At 42.2% G+C, this 22,932-nt stretch overlaps 1 protein-coding gene across 1 annotated transcript in view; it reads left to right on the forward strand.

Annotated features, from left to right (window-relative positions):
- LOC144771880 (interleukin-1 receptor-like 1) overlaps positions 1-22,932 on the forward strand; it is a 417,138-nt gene that overhangs the window by 110,234 nt on the left and 283,972 nt on the right. Inside the window, exon 2 of the mRNA XM_078656126.1 lies at positions 5,041-5,120. Within this exon, the coding sequence (XP_078512252.1) occupies positions 5,041-5,120 (80 nt within the window). The remainder of the gene's footprint in view (positions 1-5,040; positions 5,121-22,932) is intronic.

A 22,932-nucleotide genomic window follows, 5' to 3' on the forward strand; every position in this document is an offset into this window, starting at 1 on the left:
CTCTTCGCGAGCTGGGGGTCTCTGTGTACAATTACGCGGATGACCTCCAGCTCGTCTTCGATCTTTCTTCCCCTTCTGACTCTCTTCCCAAGTTCTGTTCTACCTTAGTCTTTATTTCTGAATGGATGAGCATCAACCACTTGAAGCTCAATCCGGACAAGACGGAGCTTGTCCTCACGGGTGGCCCCTTAAATCCATGGTCCCCGGTCCACTGCCCCCCTTCCTTTGGCTCCCCCCCTTCACCGGTCTCCTCCGTTCGGACCCCGGGCATCAAGGTCAGTCATGACCTAACTATGCATGCCCAAGTCAGTTCCATTGTTTCTTCTTGCTTTCTATCCCTTCGCCTCATTCGGAAGATCTCCCGGTATTTCTCTGCGGACGCCCTCAAATCCATAGTCATGGCTCTCATTACCTCCCGCCTTGACTATGGGAACGGCCTGTACGTGGGCATACCCGCTTATGAAACCCGCCGTCTTCAGGCCATTCAAAATCAGGCAGCCCGCCTTATTCTTCATCTCCCCAAATCTTCTCACATTACCCCCGCACTTAAGTCCCTCCATTGGCTCCCAGTACACCTTAGATCTTTTTTCAAATTGGCCTGCCTGGTATTTCGGGCGCACACCCACTCAGCTCCCCTCTTTATCAGTTCTCTCATCACCCCCTACGCCCCTAGCCGCATTCTCCGCTCCTCCTCTCTGTCCCTTCTGCACGTCCCCCGTTTCCGTAAATCGAGAACGGGGGGCACCCGTTTCTCGGTTCTGGCCCCTCGGTTCTGGAACAGTCTTCCTCTTTCCATTCGCTCCATTCCCATCTACACCCACTTCCGTAAAGCCCTCAAAACATTCCTGTTTTCTCAGGCATTCCCCTGCTAGTTCCCTCGGATCCACTCGCTGAGTCTGGTCTAGTCCCCAGCGCCAGGAAGCCGCTTGGCCGCAGTGCGCTTTATTAAGTTTCTTTTTCATTTCATTTCATTTCATTTCAAGTATCCTCGAGCATTTAAGGGACTGGGCTTTCTCTAAAGGTGTAATCCCAAAGTTTCAATCGGGTTTTCGTCCCAATCACTCCATGATTGATAACATAGGTATTTTAAACTCTATCATTGGCCAACCCTCTGGAGAAAACTAAAGAAAACAGTGATCCCGGATCCACTATTGAGGCTGATAGGAGCTCTTCATACCCCAACTTGGTGCAAAGTTCTGATAGTAGGAGACAAAGGCCTGACTCATAAGATACTTATGCATTATGGCCTAAAGCAGGGCTGCCTTCTAGCCCCCCTCCTGTTTGCGCTTTATATAAGCGATCTTCCAGAGATCTTGTTAAATGTAAGTAATTGTCCTCCAAAAGTAGCCTATGAAAAAATATATGTGTTAATGTACGCCGATGACGTAGTAATTTTCAACCTTATACCTCTGGGCTTACAGCGAAATATAGACGCACTCACTAGATATAAAGAAATACATTTACTAAAAGTAAATATTTCTAAAACAAAGGTAGTTACCGTTAGGGGTTGGAAATGCTACCTCCACTATAATTGGCAACTAGACGGCACTAAAATTTAGGTGGTAAAATCATACACCTACCTCGGGCGTGACTTTTCCCAAACTTTGAAAGTGCATTTTCATCTTAACGACAACAACCAAAAAGCAGAAGCACACATTTACGAGTTTAAGTCCCCTCAGCAATACACTTGTTTTACCTTGGAACATAAACTTAGGAGATGTATTACTATGTTGCGATTAAGACTACTTCCTTTAAAGGTTTTTACAAGACACTGGGACAACCTTGATAACGATAGTGTGGTATGTGATACATGGAATCACCGAAACAAGGCCCTAGTTCATATATTATGGTTATGTTCTACCAAAGAGGTAGTAGGGGCTCTAAATAGTTTTATAAAATCTATAGTTTTTAGACATAACCTTTCCTCCTCCATAGATTGAATTGCTCTTTTTAAAAATCCACCAAATGAATTTGTGTGCTATAACTTGTACCATTTTTCGAAATGTGTTTTATTCTTGTTTTAAATATGTGTGATTTTCGTATTAAGTTTTAAGATATTTCATATAAGAATAGAGGCCTACATGCATCAATATCGGCTTTTGCGAGTTCTAAATTGCGAAAAATAACGATTCGCAATTTAGAAATTGCAAAAGCCTATGCATGAATATTTTAGCTTTTTTTTGCAATTCGGTAAAAATCGCTATGTTTACCGAATTGCATAAAAAATGCACATTTTCAATTGCGAATTCACAATTCCCATTCATTCCTATGGGCCAAAATGCCCATAGGAATGAATGGGAATTGCGAATTCGCAATTTGAAATAGAAATTCATCAATGCATTTCAAGCGTGGAGAGGGGGGTGCAAATGACCCCCCCCTGCACCCATGAAATGTACTTTTCAGTATAAGTTACATACACACATGTCCTGAGGACATGTGTGTCTGTAACTTAACAGTTTAAAAAATGCATTTTTGTGCATATTTGAACAATTTCGCAAATTACCACGAGGTTGAACTTCGTGGTAATCTGCACTTCCAATTTGTAAAATCGCACATTTTTATGAAATGATGCATAGCATTTTAGAAATTGCACAATTGCGATTTCTTATGTGCTATCGCAATTTTAGAATTTGCAAAAAAATTGCAATTTCTAAAATAGCATGATGCATCCCAAACAGCACTTTTGCATTCGCAAACGGCCGATTTTAAGGAATCGCACCGTTTGCGACTCCAAAAATGCTTGATGCATGTGGGCTTCTATGTTTAACAAATGGAATTATGTACAATTGTTGTTCTCGTAAGAGATCTATATCAATAAAAATTAAAGTGAAATTGAGTTGAATTGAAATTGAATTTGACAGCCGAAAAGTGAAGATGTACTTTTGGAGAATGCTTGATTCCAATTGGATGAAGAATGCCACATACTTTTCAACATTTTTAGTTTTATAAACACGTTCGTAATTTAGGAGTTGCAGACTCAGACAGATTTAGGAAAGGAGACCTTTGCAGACTTGTCCAGACACGGATTTAGAGACCTGCAGAGGAGGAGAGACTTTGATGGAGAGCAGTACAGATGCAGATGAAGGCAGATTAGATGTAGGTTTTGTTCCATTCTGACTTTAATTAAAAACTCCAAGCTTTATTCTTTAACTAACTGGCTATGCTAAGGCATTTTTTGCTACATGCTTTTTCTCTCTCTATGGGAGAACCTGCAAGTATTAATTATGTATTTAATTTTATAATACACTAACTCCTGCTTTATTTTGAATTCCTCATGAGTTCTGACTGAAATCATTTGCTCCATATTTTCTTAAATTTGGGATTCTGTCCTTTCTGGAACGTACTGTATGTAAATTATAATATGCTCTGCACTAACTTTATTTCCTATTATCAATTCTGTAACCGTATTGATATCTGTCTAATGAATGAAGAGTCAGAGACTCTTAAACTTTACTTAGAAAATAAATCCCTTTGAAACTACTCACAACTCTCATTATTGACTAAAATGTTTATTTGCGTTTGATTACTTGCCTATGTTAATGAAGGAGCTCTTTTGGTCAAAATACGGTGGCAAAGATTCATCACCTTTAGAGTAGATAATGGCATGGAAAAAGAGTAATGGTAATTAAAGGTTAATTTTGCTACCCTTAAAACATTTTCCAATGAGAGATTACTGGGAGATTTACGTGCTATCAGCTTCATAGGCCTTCAAAGAAACTGTGAAAGTGCTGCATGATCTTATGGAGAGGAAGGTGCAGGGCCGGCTTTACCACTGGTGGCGCCTAGTGCAACATTCTTTTTTTGGCACCCCCCAATTTGAACTCTTTGGATCCTTTTGCTACCACCCAGCACAAGCCCCCCTCATCTCTCCATAGCTCCTCTCTCGAATACATTTAATTTGTTTAAAAGTGCTGGTAAAGGCTGGCTTTACTAATTCACTTAGCCGTTGACAAAAAAATACAAATCTGTTCTTTGTAGCAGGCCTAGTAACCCTTTGCACTGCTTTAGGGAAAAAATTAAAAATGCCGTAGACAAAACTCCGATCTCTCTCTTTAGCAGGAACATTTTTATTGCTGCCTGAAAGCTGGACACACAAGTAACTCTGCAGCCGGTACTTTGAAATTGTATGTTCTTGCTACACTCAGTGCCCCCGGGGTCAATGCCCCCCCAACAGGTCAGCACCCTGTGTGGTAGCACTGCTCACACCACCGTAGAGCCAGCCCTGGGAGGCTGGACCCGCTGCTTCATCACTTTAGCTGCAGGCAGGGCCGGACTGGCCGTAGCGGGCACTGGGCAATCCCCCAGTGCGCCGCACGAGTGGGGTCTGGTTTTGGGCCCCTGGGGGCCGTTTTTGTTCCAGGGCCGTTTAGCTGAAAAATCGGCCCTGTAACAAAATCGGCCGAAAACCGGCCCAGGTAAAGACCTTGGTGGCAACCACAGTGGGCCGGCCGAGCACTTTGCCAGGGCCGGATTTGGTTCCCAGTCCGGCCCTAGCTGCAGGAGCAGCCTATCCTTGAAAAGAGCACCTGAATATGTGGTTCTGCACAGCACCCCTAAATGGGAAGTCATACCCTTGGTAAAACGAACTGGGAGTGCAGGTTTCCTGTGCATGTATTGTTAGCATATCAAACTGCACAGATGATACAGACACATCTGCAACCCCGGAGAGCTTTCAGATGGGGGCCAAATCTTTCTGATCATTATGGGCTATGGTGTGTTCCTGCACCTAATATGTGGTAGATGCCTTACATGGTCCTAAGAACCCTCCATGTCTCTGCTAAAGCCCACCATCCCTGGTGTGTATTAACTGTGTGTCACCTTATTAGTGGTCATATATTGAATATTACACAAGGGACTTCATTACAAAATTACTGTTGTCCTTGTAGGACAAATGACATGTTGTGTTATTTACAAAGAGACCATAATTTTGTTAATACGGGTTCAGGAATAAATGTGCATAGCTTTAGCTTAGTTGGTAATATATATGTAAGTTTATTTAATATTGTTGGAGATTCTAATGCACTGATCCTTTCTTACCAGATTCACCTATAATATGACCCTATTGATATGGCTCCTTTCATCTACTTTTGCAGCAATTGCAACAGCACAGCTTCCATCATGTAAGTGTCCTTTTATTTTGCGTTCTATTTGGTTGATATAATGTGCTTCTGTAAAGTATAAATTGTGTTCTTGTGTTTTTTAGGTCTCGGCTACAGACAGCTTTCGGCAGACCTTTTGTTTCCAAAATACAATATATGTTTGGAGTGGGCTATGGGTCAACCCCAGGTTCATAAATAGATTTTTTGGGCTGCCTCAGCTTCCTGATTAAATGACTTTCCTCCCTACTCTTTTATTGGTCCTGCCTAGGAGCATTTCAGTCTCTCATAATTTTGATTGAACTGCATATCCTTCCACTACTAACGTCTGACCTTGCTTGAAATGCATTGGATGCATTGGATGGACTACAACTTTCCCCCCTACTTGCACCTCCTTATCCCTGCTATCCCTGTCTATATGCGCCTTTCTCACCATCACACAGCATCCTCATACCCCAACCTTCTGTTTTAATTTCATCTGCAGTTGCATCATCAGCAGTAGGCCATGTTAAAACGATGTTAAATCATTTCAAGATTGTCGCCTGCATGCGCACTTGTGTACAAATGCACTATGGACATCTAGAATTTTTTTTTCTTTAACAATTCCCAATTTAAAGATGACTGCCACAGATTCAAGAGCGTCCATGGTGATCATCTTTGAATGTCATTTGTGAAAATATAACAAAATGCATTCAAAGATAACTGCTGTGAATGCACATTCATCTACAGCTGTCATCTTTGAATGCATTGTGTCATGTTTAAACTCTTTAAAAGATGGCCATGGCAGGTTCACGGACAGGTGCAGGGACATTCGTATTTGCTATCTAAGACAAAAAAGGATTGGCAAAAACAATAGGTTTCATGGTGGAGAACTATTGGCTTTGCCAATCCTTGATGTAATTATGAAATTGCCTCGTCTAAAAACACAACACAATAAAACTATTTCTACATTTATATATGTATATATATATATATATATTCACTGAAAAAACCATAGGTTATAGACCATATATAGTTAGGAATTAGCATTTACAAAACCTTGAAAATTCACTGAAAAAACCATAGGTTATAGACCATATATCGTTAGGAATTAGCATTTAAAAAACCTTATTTTACTCACACAAAACCATTGAAATTCCATATATAGTTAGTTGCACTAACTATATATCGCGCACCCGCAATCCACTGCTGATGATGTCACATATTACATCATTCATGACATGGTCAGTGACATCACTGATGACATCACTGATGACATCTCAAATGACATTACTGATGACATCACTGATGACAACATCCAGTGACTGTATGTTTCTGTAAAGTTAAAAAGTGTCTTACATATTGAAGAATGAGTGGAAGTATAAGTGTCTGGACAAAGGATTTAGTAGGTGCATGACTGAATGTATGAGTGAGTGATTAAATGTGTCTCACTGAGTGCATGGGTTAGTGACTAAACTGTCTTAATTTGTGCATCATTATGTCTGTTGTTCTGTAAACTGCTGCATGTGTTGATCAGTAGCTATATGATTAACTATATGGGTTACTGATTGATTGTCCAAGTATTTGTATGGGAGACTGAGTGTGTGTGTGGCTGGCTGGGAGGTGTGTGACTCTGTGCAGATCAATGTGTACTTGTATCAATGATTGTATAAGAAGGTAAGTATGTGTTAGTATATGTTTGAAAATGTAAGGTGCTCTATGTTTAACTGTATAGACAAGAAAATGGAAGTGTCATTGATTCTTTACAGGACTGACTAGGTGTGTGAGTAACTCCATGGATGAGTGGCAGAGTGTGAGTGTCTGTATAGGTGTATGAGTGCATATGATAGTGTTGTAAAGATGAGTGATTGTATGTATGAATGATTGTATGGGTGAATGAGTGAATGTGTGTGTAGACGTAGGAATCAGTGAGTGCGTATGTAGTAACTAGTATTGGTGTGTCAATGGTTTCAAAAATTATACTCTGTATTTAACACTGGGTGAAACAGAGGTTATATTAAAATGTGAGGAGATGCATTGTATTGTCACATGAATGATATCATCAGTGATGTGGTCATTGATGTCAAATGAGATGTCATCAGTGATGTCATCAGTGATGTCATTTGAGATGTCATCAGTGATGTCATCAGTGATGTCACTGACCATGTCATGAATGATGTAATATGTGACATCATCAGCAGTGGATTGCGCGTGCGCGATATATAGTTAGTGCAACTAACTATATATGGAATTTCAATGGTTTTGTGTGAGTAAAATAAGGTTTTTTAAATGCTAATTCCTAACGATATATGGTCTATAACCTATGGTTTTTTCAGTGAATTTTCAAGGTTTTGTAAATGCTAATTCCTAACTATATATGGTCTATAACCTATGGTTTTTTCAGTGAATTTTCAAGGTTTTGTAAATGCTAATTCCTAACTATATATGGTCTATAACCTATGGTTTTTTCAGTGAATTTCAATGTTTTTTTAATAGCAAATATCATAAGCTGTCGAATGTCAAGTACGTGGTAAGTAAAAACATTTTCGTGTTTATGCACACTGATCTGCTTTGAATGCTGCCCCCCCCCTCATTTCTATTAGGAGTACTCTCTCTTTGCAGATAGTGAAGGGTAGTTAACGCAGGCCTTTGCCCCCGTTGTAATCCGTCGTGCCTGCTTCTCTCTCCATTTGATTGATTGTTCTCTTTGGTTCATTCTCTATTTACAAACAAGCACAGAGTCGCAATACTCTGTTTAGTCTTTGCAGATAGCGAAAAATCGTGTAAAAAAACAAAAGGAATCGAGCAAAATCAGTAGGCCACTAATGGGATCTCTTTTTGACCTCGCTAAAATAGAAACATTAGGAACAACCTGTTGAAAATAGCAATGTGTATGTACATAAGCGGCGTTCATTTATGTTCACAGTACCCCTTGTTGATTGTTTGAATCGAGCATTGAATTGTTCGAAGTTGGTTCTCTTAAGGATCTTCTCTGCCTGCAAACGAGGAAGAATAGGAATATTCTCTCTCCCTTTGCAGATAGTGAAGGGTAGGTAACGCAAACCTTTAACACGTCGTGCCTATTTCGTTCCTCATTGATTGATTGTTTGCCCGAACATTGACTGTTTGGGAATTGGTTCTTTTTGGAGGTATACCCTGTTTGCAAATAAACGTAGGAAAATCTTTGCAAGTAGTGAAAGGGTAGGTAATGCGGACCTTTCTCCCCCGTTGTAATCTGTCATGCCTATCTACACCCCACTGATTGATGCACCTGTTTCACCCGGACCATTTACTAGAGATAGGTCATCTGGCCCGACCAGAGAGCACCCCTAGTGAAAAGGACATATGCAATAATAACGAAGTGATCACTGTATCCTGTTAACAGAAACTTTAGCATGAAACAACCTGGAAAGAAAGGAATAGGAAAACGAAAATCAGTAGGCCACTAATGAACTTTTTATTAAATAACAAACAAAGAAACGATAACAATACGTAATGATAAAACCTATTATTGTCCTAGAAACAAGAAACGTTAGAAGTAAGCCCGTAATAAGAAACCTGAAAACAGTAAGAGAAACCAAGTGTGACATTGCAACGGCCACAAGGCAACGAGGCTTCATCGCCCCTCACTGCCCCAAAACGTGTCTGTCCCACCGCCTGCCACAGCCAAATAACGGCAAACTGGGAAAGATACAAGTCAGCAGACATCCGCCCCATTCTGGAAACTTCCAAAGTGCAACAGGTTTCCGGCTACGCCCAGCCGGAAGCAACACATATAAGGCGGGTCCTGCTGCCAACCGTCGGCCAGGAGATCATCACGTAGGGGGTAGCCGGAGGAGAGGCCGAGGCCAGCGGGACCCGGCCAGGGGGATTGACAACACTGGAGATTCGCAGGGGGGGAATGTCTATGTCCTCGACCCTCCCCTCTCTCTCCCAGTCCGGCCGCGGTGGCACTTGAGAGTTGCAGGTTGTCCCCCCACTCTCTCTCCCGGTCCGGCCACCAACGGCCGGGGGCTGGGGCCGACGGGATCCGGCTGCAGCCGATGAGCCAAGGAACCCGTTCATGGGGCCAGAGCAAAGGGCGTCCGGCCGCCATCCACCGGAGGTCCGGCCCAAAGACGGACGGGACATTTCTTCTTTCTTTTATAATGGCTGCGACAACACTGGGGGGGGGATGTCTTGCACATGCCTCCGACCCCCCCCCCCTCGTCCTCATCGCCTGGTCCGGCCATAACAAATGTCAAGCGAGATGCCGTGGGGTGCACTGGGTGGGAGAGACGGTGCGAACAGGCCTCTCCCGCCTCCCCAGGGTGAGGCTTCCCAGCTGCACCCTCAGCGCTCCAGGCGCCCGGAAAAGGGTTCTTCCACTGTGGCGATGCTGCAACGTCTCGCCCGGCAGGGTGGAGCCCGTCCGCTCATTTGACCCCGCGATCGCCAGTAGCTACCGAACTCTCAAAATGGCGGTCGACCTGGCAAGAGCGGGCCCAGCATAAAGAAATGGCCCGGTCACTGGTTGACTCCACCACCGTAGTCCTCCACGACCTTGAAGATTCTAGAGGAGCCGCGGGAGTCCCCGACCCCCGCAGACACCCCCGATGGGGAATGACTGCCATGATCGCCCGTGGAGTGACAAAACTGTAGCCGCGGGACGTCGGCGCTCCCATGCTGGCGCCAGCCTCAGTTTGAATGACTAGAATCCTGCAGACCTCAGTTCCGGTGAAAGCACAGTGTAACCCGGTAGGAAAAATTGTTGCACCCCCTCCCCTTTTTGACTGATGGTTCAAACCACCGATCCTTTCCTTTGCCCTTTTAACGGAACTTTGGACTGCCTCCCCCCCCCGCGGCGCCCCACGCCGTTATTTGCTGGGCGGCAACTTACTAGACATCACCTTCGTGCCATCTAGATTTCAGCGCGTTCTGCTGCCTTGGAACTATTCGCACAACAGACCGCTACTGACAACCCACCCCCCGGGACGCCCCACGCCGGATACCCAAATCAGTGCGGCACCCAGGCAACATCTTCTGAATTTTCATAATTTGAAAGAACTAGTAACATGTCCTCATCAGGAATTTCCTCTTCAATCATCTCATCAGGAATCTCCTCATGAAAAGTCTGCAATGATGATTCTTGTAACTCTATGGTCTCCAAACATTCGATAAATTCGCCATCAAGAGATTGATCAAAAAAATCATTTAAGTCATCTCCTCCTTGTGAGAATATTTCATTATTGGTGCTGTCAATTTCATTAAATGTAGTGGATAATTCAAAAGAAATTGCCACGGTCTCTTCATTGTTTAAATGTTTTTACTGTTTTTGTTTTGTTGTATATATTTATAAGTTATTAAAGTTTTATATTCCTACTACTTTGTTGGAGTGCTATATATTTTTAATGTGACACATAATTGTAAAAACTTTGATGTACAAAGAGTCATCCCTGCAATCTTCCGCTTCAGGCTCGGTCCCCTCCCCAATCACAATACAGGATGGTTTTCAGATAGTAGGAACGCGTGTGGTTTGACGGATCTCATCGGGTGTGGGCCTTGATCTACTATAACTCCTTTGAAGAGGGGTGATTCTTTACAGCTGGGGCCATAAACTACATCTGCAGGGCTAGCTGATAGCCTGGACTATCGGACACAGAGGAAGAGGAGTGTCAGAGGGTGCGGTAGTGAATAGGGCGAAAGGGAGGTGTCGGGCGGGCACAGAGTGTGATTCTCAGGGAAGAGCAGCGCAGATGGGGGGAGGTTTATTGCCGATGCATAAGACAGAGAGCGGGGTGACCAGTGCCTGGGAAAGATGCTTGCGAGGGTGGGGAGCCATGCTACGGATCAACAGCGTGCAGAGAGTGGGTCTGGTCAAGGCATCTAAAATGGCTGCCGTGCACGACAAAAGTGTGGCATTTCAAAAAAGGCAAGATGGCGCAGACAATGTTTTTCAACACTTCCTCATTTCCTTCGAATCGAACGTTAACAGACGTTGGTGCATATTACCAAAGTTAAGCGATATTTATCGCTAACGATGCTTAGCAACGAATTTTTTACCGCTAAGCATCGTCAGAAATTATCGCAGATAAACCTTACTATTATCAAGGTTTATCGCAAATGCGATAAAAAACGGCCGCAATGCATGAATATCGCTAAAAAGTCAGCGATATTCATGCATTACCGAGCTAATGCTCTTAGCCATGTTATCCACCTCCCATTGGATAACATGGCTAAGAACTGCTCAGGGCAGGTGTTAGTTTTTGGAGATATTCGCGCTTGGCGCGAATATCTCCAAAAGTTGGTAATAGGAGATAGATATCTTGCATGTTGTAATGCAAGTTATTGTGGTATATGGAACTCATACCATAATCTCTCAGGAAAACAGAAACTGATCCTTTTGGGACCGCCTGAGAAGGCCTAGGGGGTGAGGGGTACTCTACTTTGCCCCCTTTTCACGTTCCGAACTATTTTATTTTACTCTCTTCTGTAATTACACAAAATGGCAGCGATAAGATGCATCAGAGACAGACAGTGAGAGAAAGGAGGCCGGAGATGAAGAAGAGATGTCAAATACACATTGGAGATAATATAGTGGGAGAAGGGAAGTAAATATGAGTAAACTTATCATGTAACATAAAAATGTTGCACTCTATACTATAAGTCTCATTTTATACTACAATCACTTCGCTACAACCTCATAAATTAAAAATGAATAATGTCTCAAACAATTTTTGATTTCTAAATATAAATTTATTCTTCTGAATTTTCAAAATTTGAAAGAACTAGTAACATGTCCTCATCAGGAATTTCCTCTTCAATCATCTCATCAGGAATCTCCTCATGAAAAGTCTGCAATGATGATTCTTGTAACTCTATGGTCTCCAAACATTCGATAAATTCGCCATCAAGAGATTGATCAAAAAAATCATTCAAGTCATCTCCTCCTTGTGAGAATACTTCATTATTGGTGCTGTCAATTTCAATAAATGTAGTGGATAATTCAAAAGAAATTGCCACGGTCTCTTCATTGTGAGCCATTTTATTTTGAAATTGCTTGCTGCAAATTGCAGAAAAAAATAATCACTTTCATTTATTGTTTTTAGTAATACATAATATAAAACTAACTTTATCAAGTATTTAGTATAACAGAAGGACTGTAAATAAATAACAGAAAACATTTTTCAAATTATCTTAAAGTGTACAACATAGTTCCCCTTACAAATTAACAACTCACCTTTTTAAAAGTAGGAGAAGTGTTAGTACTGTGTAAATCAAACACCAGAAATTGAGCACCAAAAATTCCTCACAAATGTACCTCAGACAGTAGTATCACAAAATGGCTGTGGTTTCCTCTCATTTTAGATATATACATAACCAATTAACTTTCATCACACACAAATACAAAACCAAAGTAACATTTTAATTGGTTCTAAATTTCAACACTTTCAAATGTGTTTTCCCCATGCAATTTTCCATAGGACATTTAGATACGTCTACAGCCTGAATGGCTGAACGGAATTACACCAAACTTGGCAAAATGGTACATCAAACCTAAGAGGTCAGGGAGGATCTACTATGCCCCCTTATGGTCATTTGCCCCTTCGCTTTGGCCTCCTCTTGTCTCTCGATCCTACCGAGAGACAAGATGGCGGCCGCTACGGACTGTTTGGAATGTTTACAGATGCCGGAGAACCAATCAGCTTCGCTTCACAAAGCTCCGTAACGCAAAAAGTACGCGAACTGGAGCGCTGCCCGGTCCGCTGTTACAGATGTATATCTTTTTTTGAACGTTAATTTCTCAAAATCCACTGCAGCACATATATTGAGACCTAGCAAAGGCACATCGGGCTACCAGTCCCTACAATTTTGCCAAGTTTCGTGCAAATCCATTCAGCCGTTCGGGCTAAAAGTGAGGCCAACCGCCCCATGGAAAACTCAATGTTAAAAACATGTTTTGGGACCCCCCTTTTTTCTCAGCCCCCCCTTGACAAACCCCCCCCCAACTTTTCAGTGGCTGCTCAGAAACACAATGTTCCATCTTCCTGAAAATTTCAGCCAATTCCGTCCACAAACGCCAAAGTTATTAGACATAGAATTTTCAAAAATCCCATAGAGAAAAAATCCTAACTATATATACCTACTGGCGACCGCCAGTAGGTAATATATATATATATATATATATATATATATATATATATATATATATATATATATATATATATATATTACGAACTTACTCAAAACTGGAGGGCATTTCCACAACTCCCGGACGCCGCTGCAGCAAGGAACACGAGACCCAAAAGTTCAGGTGAGTAGATTCTTTAATCGGCACCTTCGTCAAACATAACGTTTCGGCCTCCGAAAGGCCTTGGTCACATGACACACAGAGAGCGCGATCAAAATTTAAAGTCCTAGTGCTGTAAATCCACAACATTTCATTGGACACCACTCAGTCTTCAAGAATGATGTCGAAGACAGACTGAAACCACATTATAAATCACGGGATAATCCCAAAAGAATATCATTGATTTGCCAAAGTGACTAATTTTAAGATACAGTAAATCGTTACTCGGAATCGCAAAATACATTTAACTGGATAATCCAAATTGCAAAAAACCAAGAACAGAAAAAATTAATGATACACTTGCTATGATTATTTTCACATGAATCAAGCAACAAATTAATTGCTGTATAAATACAATAAAGCAAGTGAAAAATTAATCAACTATTCCAAAATATAGGAACAAACATACCCAAAAAGTCACATACGCAATGTCCAATTACTTGTGTGAAAATGTAAATATTTAAATATTTATTTATATATATATATATATGCATATATATATATATATATATATATGTAGGTGATATTCCTATAGCCTAACTGCAGCGGAGCACTGTATATGTTCAGCGACAAGCATAAAAAAAGGAGTAAGAGGAGGTGGTCCTGGATTAACGGTGGTTAATGTATTGTGTTGAATTTTTGGCAATTTGGGCTCCGTTACACTGAGGTGGTTGTCGGAGGTGAATCCAAATGATTTGGCTTTTAGTTAAAGTTGAGAATCAAAGACATTAAGGTTCATGTCATTGAGTCAGGTTTGTCTGTATTTTGTTTATTATTCCTGGCAAATGACAAGATTTCTGTCTTTGTTGGATTGATTTTCAGGTAGATGCTTGGCATTCAGGTCTGGATGATGTGCAAGCAGTGTTTGAAGCAATGGATTTTTGAAGTAGAGAAGAATTTTAAGTATAATTGTGTATAATCAGTATAGTTGTGTATCGTGGTGAATATTAACACTGTTATCATTGAGCAAAGCGTCAGGGTGCTCCATGTATAGTGTGAAGAGGACAGGAGACAGTATGGAGCCCTGGGGGACTTCGCAGGTGATAGGAATTTTGTGTGACTTTGATGTGGAAATTGTTGTCGGTAGAAGAAGCATTGAAGGAAATTACTGGTGAATCTCATTTGAGACTCGAGGGGGCATATGAGGCTGGGTTTGCCAACTGTGTCTGAGACAGCTGAAATGTCCAACAATATCTGTGGTAAAGATGGCATTGTCTATAATGTGTATGGTGCTGCAGTGTGATCTAAAACCAGAATGGTAGTCATGCAGGAAATGGCTATCATTGATGTGGTCCTAGAGTTGAACATAAACTGCTTTTCAGTGATCTTTCCAATGATTGGTAGATGAGTGATGGGCCAGTAGATGGCTTGGTCATCAAGGTCTAGCGTAGTTTATTTGGGAGTGGAGGGAACTGGCTTGTCTTGAGAGATTCTGCGAAGATGTCTTGTGTGAGTTAGGGATCTTTAATGAAGGACAACCAGAAGGCATTGTCTCCATAAGAAGTGGATTTGAGGGAGAGGCTTAAGTCAGAAGGATCTGGGAGAGATGGAGCTTTGAAGGCGGATACTGTAGAATTTTATGGGAAGGGGTGGATGTAAGAGTTAAAGCATATTTTGCATTGTTGATGTGCTATTAGATCTTCTGTATTTTTTTGCTAAAAAGAGGTTGATGACAATGCAGTTTTCTGTGCAATGAGGAAGGAGGGGTCTGGCGGGAGGTTGATGCAGTGCTTCATTGTTTTGAACAGCGTCGTTCTGCTTCTGTTAGTGGCTTTACTGATGGTGTTAGTCTAGTGCTCTAGTTTGGCTGATGTTCAGGAGCGTGTTAAGTGGAGAGACTTCAGCATCAAGAGGTCCTCGGAAGTACTATTTTTCCTCCATTTTTTTTCTGTTTGTGGATGGATTGCTTATTGTCAGCAAGTCTTTAGAGGAACATGGTGCTGAAGACTTTGGCTTGCACTTGCATGTTGTAAGTGAGGTTTGGATGTTTATGTAGCTTTCCAAAAATGTTGAAGTTATTTAGAAGGATTATGGCGTTGAATGTGGAGTTGATAGGGTGCAAGGTGAGTTCAAGCATTAAGGTGTTTATTGAGAAGTAATTAAAGGCTCTGAAGATGTGCGCTTCTCTTTTGTGTTGACCATTGTTTGTTGGTTGGACGCTAAGCGTGGATTTAGGGATGGAAAAGTGGTTGGCCCTGTACATGGGTTTGAGTGGTGTGCATTGGATTGTTGGTTAAGGTGAGAAGACAAGCTTGAGGTATGGCCTTTGGAGTATGTTCTGTACCACGTTCTGTTATGTTCTGTACCACATTCAGTGTATCACTGAGGTTAAAGAAGGTGTTTCTCGATTTTTTTTTAGGTTGCTTTGTCCGACAGGTTGAAGTTACCTAAGAGGCATATCAAAAAGATGAGGCTCTGAGGAGATTGAACCATTTTCTCACTGATCATCAGTATGTGTCCCCTTCAGATTTGCATCACTACTCATTAATTAGAAATGCATTTACCGATTTGCAGCATCACTTAGTAATCACTAGAGCGGTTGTATGTCTACACAACGCATGCCATTACATAGCATGCCTTTACAATGTAGTTGTAACAAGACAAGTGTTGTTGAAAAACAGTCTATTGCGGTTTTGTTCAGGGAGAAGATGGCGGCTGGCTAGTCAGTCCGGTCGGGAGCTCCGTGTTTGCTGTAACGAGATATTTATGATTTGAGGAAAAGCCACGCCAGGAAAATACCAGGAAATGCCGGATCCTCCCCAGTACTAAACCAACCTTTCCAAAAAATTGGTTTTACGCCAAGTCTACTATGAAAGTCATCTAAAATACTAAAACTCCCACCAGAGCAATAGAGTTCTGAAAGATCCCTTCTACCAGCTGAGGCACAACCACAAATCCAGCGGAAAACCGCAAAAACGACAGAAAAATACGGAACTGCGGTACCGCGTGTCCACAAGGAATGCACAGGGGAAAAAATTGGAAATGCCACAGCTGGTGGCGAAACCACACATGAGGCTGAAGAACTCACCGGAGGGGTCCGCCGTGTTCGAGCGCGTGTGTAGGAGAGCGGGTCAACCAGGTCAGCCCTGCACGGCGCGCTTTGTGCATACGCCGGGCTGTGGGAGGCGGCGTCAGACGCACAGAGGAACTGCCGGAGGGCAGCCAGGAGGATTTTATTATTCTTCTTCAGCACAAGCACGAGCGGGACAGGCATCGAGCTTCACATGGGCAAGCCTGGAGATAGACAGCTCAAGGAATCCCTCGTTCACTGCGCTGAAGTACCGGTGCACCCTGGAAGCCATTGCGAGGTCACGGAAGAATCGCAGCACATGAGCAGGGTAAGCAGAGGAAGCGGTGGAAGCAGAGGAAAGGGAGGTAAGGGAGGAGTAGGGTTTGAAGGGACAGACAATCACGGGGGGCACTTGTGACAGGAGACCCGAGCAGCAACAAGTTGCAGAGGGGGCTTCCCCCAATAATCTTGGAGATGGGGGAGGAGGGTCCCAAAATACCATAGGCTCCCCTAGGAAAATAGAGGAAGGAAGAGGGCAGAATAAAGACCAAGATAGGCGTACAACCTACTGCCTGAGAAATAGATGATCTTCAAACTCAACCAACAATCAGTTTCCAAACAAAGTGTCGCCCCACACAGTACTAAAAGAAAGGCTAGAAAGCAGGCGAAGACAGAGACACCAACATCTAAGTCAAGAAAAAACAGGCAGGGGAGAAGGAAGTGCCAGGTGGGGGAACTGAGTCAAATGTTAGGATCACCCCTTCCCTCAGGTCATTTTTTAAAGTGCAACTACAGGTACAAGATCAGCTAGAGCAGCAGCAACCCAAGTCACAATCACAAGCACACGCAACTAGAGACCCAATAGTTTGCACGGACAACACTAACATTAGCCCCAACCTGGACAAAGACAAGGACGGCAAGGCAGACATGGAGAACTCCATAGTCCCGAAATCCTCAAGCACCCGAACAGCAGCAGAAAACTCCGCAGGCAATGAAAGATCGATCAGCGCAGAATCACAGCCACTTAAATCTAGCCAGAGCTCTCCAGAACAATTCTTGGAAAAAATGCTGGAAGAAATGAGGGCTAAGTTTGCGGTTTCAGAGGATAACCAGAACAAGATACAAGAAGCATGCAAAATGCTTGACACTAAGTTAAATGCACTACGGGAGAGAGTAACAGCGGTAGAAGCGGCAGTAGGCACATTAAGCAAAAATGTGGACTCAAATCAAAAGGAGATTAGAGTCCTGAGGGCAAATGACAAAAGCATCAGTGAGAAACTCGAATCATTGGAAAATCAGGCCAGAAGGAATAATCTTAGAATTTTGAATGTACCAGAGGGCCGAGAAGGAACAGACATTAAAACGTTTACTATCTCACTCCTCGAAGAGTATTTTCCTTGGGTTAAGCCAGCTGAATTAGGGGAAGATATTCGGAGGGTACACCGCGACCCCTTCGGGAGAAATAAAGAAAGAAAGACCCTGAGGAAAATACTAATAAACTTCAGAACCTACACCCTCAAAGAGAAGATCCTGAGTGAGGCCCTAAAGAAGGGATCACATAATAAAGACGACTCGTCATTCAGAATCCGCTCAGACATTGCTAAGGCAACCCAAGATAGACAATGGGAGCTGGGGCAACATATGCAGGAGCTACGAACCCTCGGAGCCACTGTACAGATGAAATTCCCAGCCGCCCTTAGGATCATGTGGAGGAACAAAATGCATAATATCAGGGATCCAAAAGAGGTCGAGCATTTCCTGGAACAAATGAAAGACCAAATGCATGATCAACAATAAAAGGGCGCTTAATATTAAAAAGGCAAATATGGAGCTCAGAGAGGGCTACTAATACAGCCCAAAGAAGAAAAGAGGAAGGCTTCTCCAGGGAGGGACGTTTTTATTTGCACAAAAGAAAAAAGAAAACAAAATACAAGCACTGGGGTTGGGAGCAAACTAGGGAAAAAAATAAACAAAATTCTGTCCTCAACATGATTTAAGAAGCAGGGAGCATGGGGCCAGCAGAATGGACCTTGAGGCTCCTACAAAAACTCAGAGAAGATGTGGAAAGACCTGAAGACCATGAACATAATCTCATGGAATGTTAATGGTCTAAGAACCAAAAAGTAGGAGAAGGAGGATACTTGAGTGCCTAAAGACCATAGATAGTGAAATCATAATATTTCAGGAAACCCATCTCTTAAAAAAAGAATGGGAGGACATTTTAAAGAAACTGAGCTGGGTGGACGCATATTTCTGCAGAGACCAAGACTGTGTCATCAAGGGAATTGTGATCCTGTTTAAAAAATAACTCAAAGCTAGAATTAAGTCTGCGGAAGCTAGAGTAAGAATATATAACAATATATAACAATCTATACACCATTGCTGGCTAATATGGCCCAAATACTGATGACCCAGCACCCTTACAAAACCTATACACACAATTGCTATCAGCTTCCTCACCAATAATATTAGGGGGCGACTTCAATATAATTCTGGATCCCAAGATGGATTGTTTTCCCTGGAGAAAACAAATAAACTTGCCGAAAATGAGGGACTGGCTGGGGTTATGTATAAAGGATCTCCGTCTGGCGGATATCTGGAAAAAGAAAGGCGATAAGAACCAAAACTTCACATTCCAGAATAAAAAACTTGGACTCCTATCCAGAATCGATTACTTCTTAGTGGATAGTTGTTTAGTAGAAAGAACAAAGAAAGCGGGACATATACCAGCACACCTATCCGACCACTCAGCTGTGCAATTAAAAATACAACTTAATGGTAATAATTCCCTTCCAAGATGGACAATCGACCGCACCATCCTATTGGACCCTCAGATTATAGAGCAGCTTAAACTAGAGACGGAGCTCTATTTTGAAACTAATAAATCTGGTGTCTCAACACAAACCACCTGGGATGCATATAAGGCAGTAATAAGGGCTAAACTACTAAGCCTAGCAGTGCATAAATCTAGGACGATAAAACAGGAGATATACCAACTAGAAAATACTATAAAATCTCTTGACCTACAAACAGCAGCTGAAATAGTACCCTCCAAAAACGAGAAATTGGAGGCGGACACACTAAAACAAAAGAAATCTCTTGCAGAAATTCTAGAGAACGGAGTGAGAGAGAAATGGGAAGCCAGCAAGTTGTCACATTATGAATATGGGGAAGGATGTGGCAAGATGCTGGCATGGAAAACAAAAACTGACTAATCCAGAAACAAAATAGTCAGTATTGAGCCCCACAACTCCACAGACCCAAGTTCCGAAGATTTCGTGATCAGACATAAATTCACATAATTCTTCTCAGAGCTCTACACTGAGAACACCAATCCAACAAGTGATGAAATTAAGTTATTTTTAGATGGCAAGGACCTTCTCATATTATCAACGGCCGGGAAGGAAGAACTAAATGTTGAGATTACAAACAAAGAAGTTGAAGAAGTAATAAAGGGTCTCAAGAGAGGGAAAACTGCAGGCCCTGACTCCTTACCGAACGAGTTTTTCATAAAGCTAAGTGAATCCTTGGTCCCACCTTTAACAACTCTACTAAACACAATCTTTGATGAAAAAGGTGTCCCCCCGGATCACTGGAATGACGCAACGATATCCATCCTTCTGAAACGAGGTAAAAACCCACGAAAATGTGAATCTTATCGGCCAATCTTGATACTGAATTGCGATTATAAAATATTTACAAAAATCATGGCAAAAAGGCTAGGACGATTAGCTGGTACACTGATCAACACTGACCTGAAAGGTTTTGTGGAAGGAAGACACTTACAAGACCTAACCCATGAGCTTATCGGGGCGATAGACATAGCTACTAATGAAAAACTCCCCTTATCTATAATCACCTTTGATGCAGCCAAAGCATTTGATAAAGTAAACTGCGCATTTCTAAACGAAGTACTAGATAAGTATGATCTGGGAGAGAATTTCCAAGGGATGGTCAAAATGCTTTACAGTTCACCAGGGCCAAAATTTTAATCAACGGAAGCCTCACGGAAAATATAGAAATAAAGAGAGGAACAAGGCAAGGGTGTCCCCTGTCACCACTACTTTTTAATCTATACATTGAACCTATGGTGAGTAGCCTCAGAAACCATCCTTCCAAATCTCCCTTCACGTACCTAGGTTGGCAAAAAAAGGTCGCTCTGTACGCAGACGATCTAATGATTTTTACTAGAGATCTGAATGGCTCCATTCGTAAAATAGAAGAAATACTGACAAGTTTTGGAAGGGTATCCGGGTACCAAATCAACCAGTCAAAAACCCAAGTCATGAGCTGGAATGAGCAAACTAATAGTCCCTACACTAAGGAGAAAATTAGGTATTTAGGTATCGATCTGGTCAAAGACCCAGACAAAGTGCCACAAATAAACATTAAAAGAATTGAAGGTGAGGTAAGGAAATTATTAAAGGTCTGGGGAGGCCTCCCACTGACCCTCCTTGGAAAATCAAACATAGTGAAAATGTCAATCATACCAAATTTCATGTTCGCCTTTAGCTCTATCCCGTTAGAATTCGAGAGGGAGACGATAAAGAAAATTCAAGGGGAACTTATACGCTTTATCTGGTCATCGAAAGGTTCAAGAATCGCATGGAGCAAACTAAGAAGAAAAAAAGAACAGGGAGGGATAGCTAGTCCAGATCTACTAGAATACTACAGAGCCTTTCAATTTAAACACACCAGGTCACTACTGAACACCTTTGAGAACTACCCAGAATATCTTCAAGCTATGAACGGAGGAGTGAGTCACTTCCTATATAAATTCGGACACCCGAAATACTTAAAAAATGCGAAGCTAAAGACCCTCAAATCCGCAGCTAAATGATGGTATCATATAAGGAACACTCTGAAAATTCCATATTATGGCGAACTTGCCCCTATATGGGAATCGCCAGGCTCCCTAGAATGCCTCAAAGACAGTCTAGCAATCCCCTTGAAAGCAGCCGGAATTAGGGAGTGGGGCCAATTCCTGACAGAAAACAAAATAGTGGATTGGGATCAGCTATCATTAATAACAAACGCATCTCTTGCAAAATTTAAATTCTATCAACTCACCAGCTGGGCAAAATCATTAAAAGAGAACAAAAAAGGAAATACCACCTTAGAGACAGAGATGATGAAGAAGGCACCCTTCCATAAAGAAACCTCCCACTGGTACTGGAACCTTATACTAGCAGGGGAGGAGGACTTCCAGATTCTGGAAACAACTTGGGGGCAAGATCTGCCGACGTGGGATATACAAAAAATGTGGCAAGTATCTATGGAAAAATGTTGGTCCATTGTAAAATCCGCTGCCTTAAAGAGAAATCACCTATATACCACCCACAGAGCCTACTGGACACCGAAGAGGCTTTCCAAATTTAACGTGGCAAGTGTGAAGAACTGCCCCAAGTGTGGATTTAAGAAAGCAAATGATCTGCACATGTTTCGGCAGTGCCCCAGCTTGACAATTTCTGGAATGAAGTGGGTAAGACGCTAAGTACAGCTCGAAGAAGACCACTAGATGTAAGTATAGATCTTGTTATATTTGGGGTTGACAGTCTAGATTTCTCAGAAAATTAACTATAAAACAAGAGAATCTACTCTTCTTATTAATTCTGTTGGCAAGAAGAGAAATTTGTATCAAGTGGGTAAGCACAGCACCTCCCACACACGAAGAATGGTTGGCCTCAATTTTAAGAATATATAAACTGGACAGGAAAGGGGAACCTAGTAAGAAATATAGGGGCATATTACCAACGATTAGCGATATTTATCGCTAACTAGGCTTAGCAACAATTTTTTCATTGCTAAGCATCGCCGGAAATTATCGCTGAGATAACGTGCTATTAGCTACGTTTATTTCCAAAGCGATAATTTTTCCGGCGATAGCGTGAATATCGCTGAGAATATAGCGATTTCCAGGCATTAGCGACTAAAAGTTCTTAGCCATGTTATCCACCTCCCATTGGATAACATGGCTAAGAACTGGTCTGGGCAGGTGTTAGTTTTTGGCGATATTCGCGCTTAGCGCAAATATTGCTATCGCTAAGCCTGCCTTGCTAATAGGCGTTAGCGACGTTAGCGACTGCTTTCAGTCGCTAATGGGTTGCGAACGCCTACTTTGCATGTCATTAGCGATAATTATCGCTAACATGCAAAGCGGGCCCCAAACTGCTCGCTATCGCCTACAAGCTGTCACTATCTGCTGTTAGCGACAGCTTGCTAATAGGGCGATAGAATTTTCGCCACTTAGCGGCCGAAAACGGCCTCTAAAGCAGCGAAAATTGCCTATCGCCCCCCTTGATAATATGCCCCATAACTTTTGGGAAATTTGGGAAGACTTTCAATCTATGTGATCACTATAACCTCCTGGCAAAAGATGCTCTCTGTCTCAATGTCCAATGCGTATGCAATGGCAATGATTGTTCAGGCAGAATGCCTGTTTGAGTAGCCAGGTTGGCTAGCTCACCCCCCTCTGAGAAAGTTATTGAAATGGTAATGGAAACAAAGGGACCCCGGCT

The sequence above is a fragment of the Lissotriton helveticus genome, chromosome 8 (assembly GCF_964261635.1).
Source record: "Lissotriton helveticus chromosome 8, aLisHel1.1, whole genome shotgun sequence".
Classification (NCBI taxonomy): domain Eukaryota; kingdom Metazoa; phylum Chordata; class Amphibia; order Caudata; family Salamandridae; genus Lissotriton; species Lissotriton helveticus.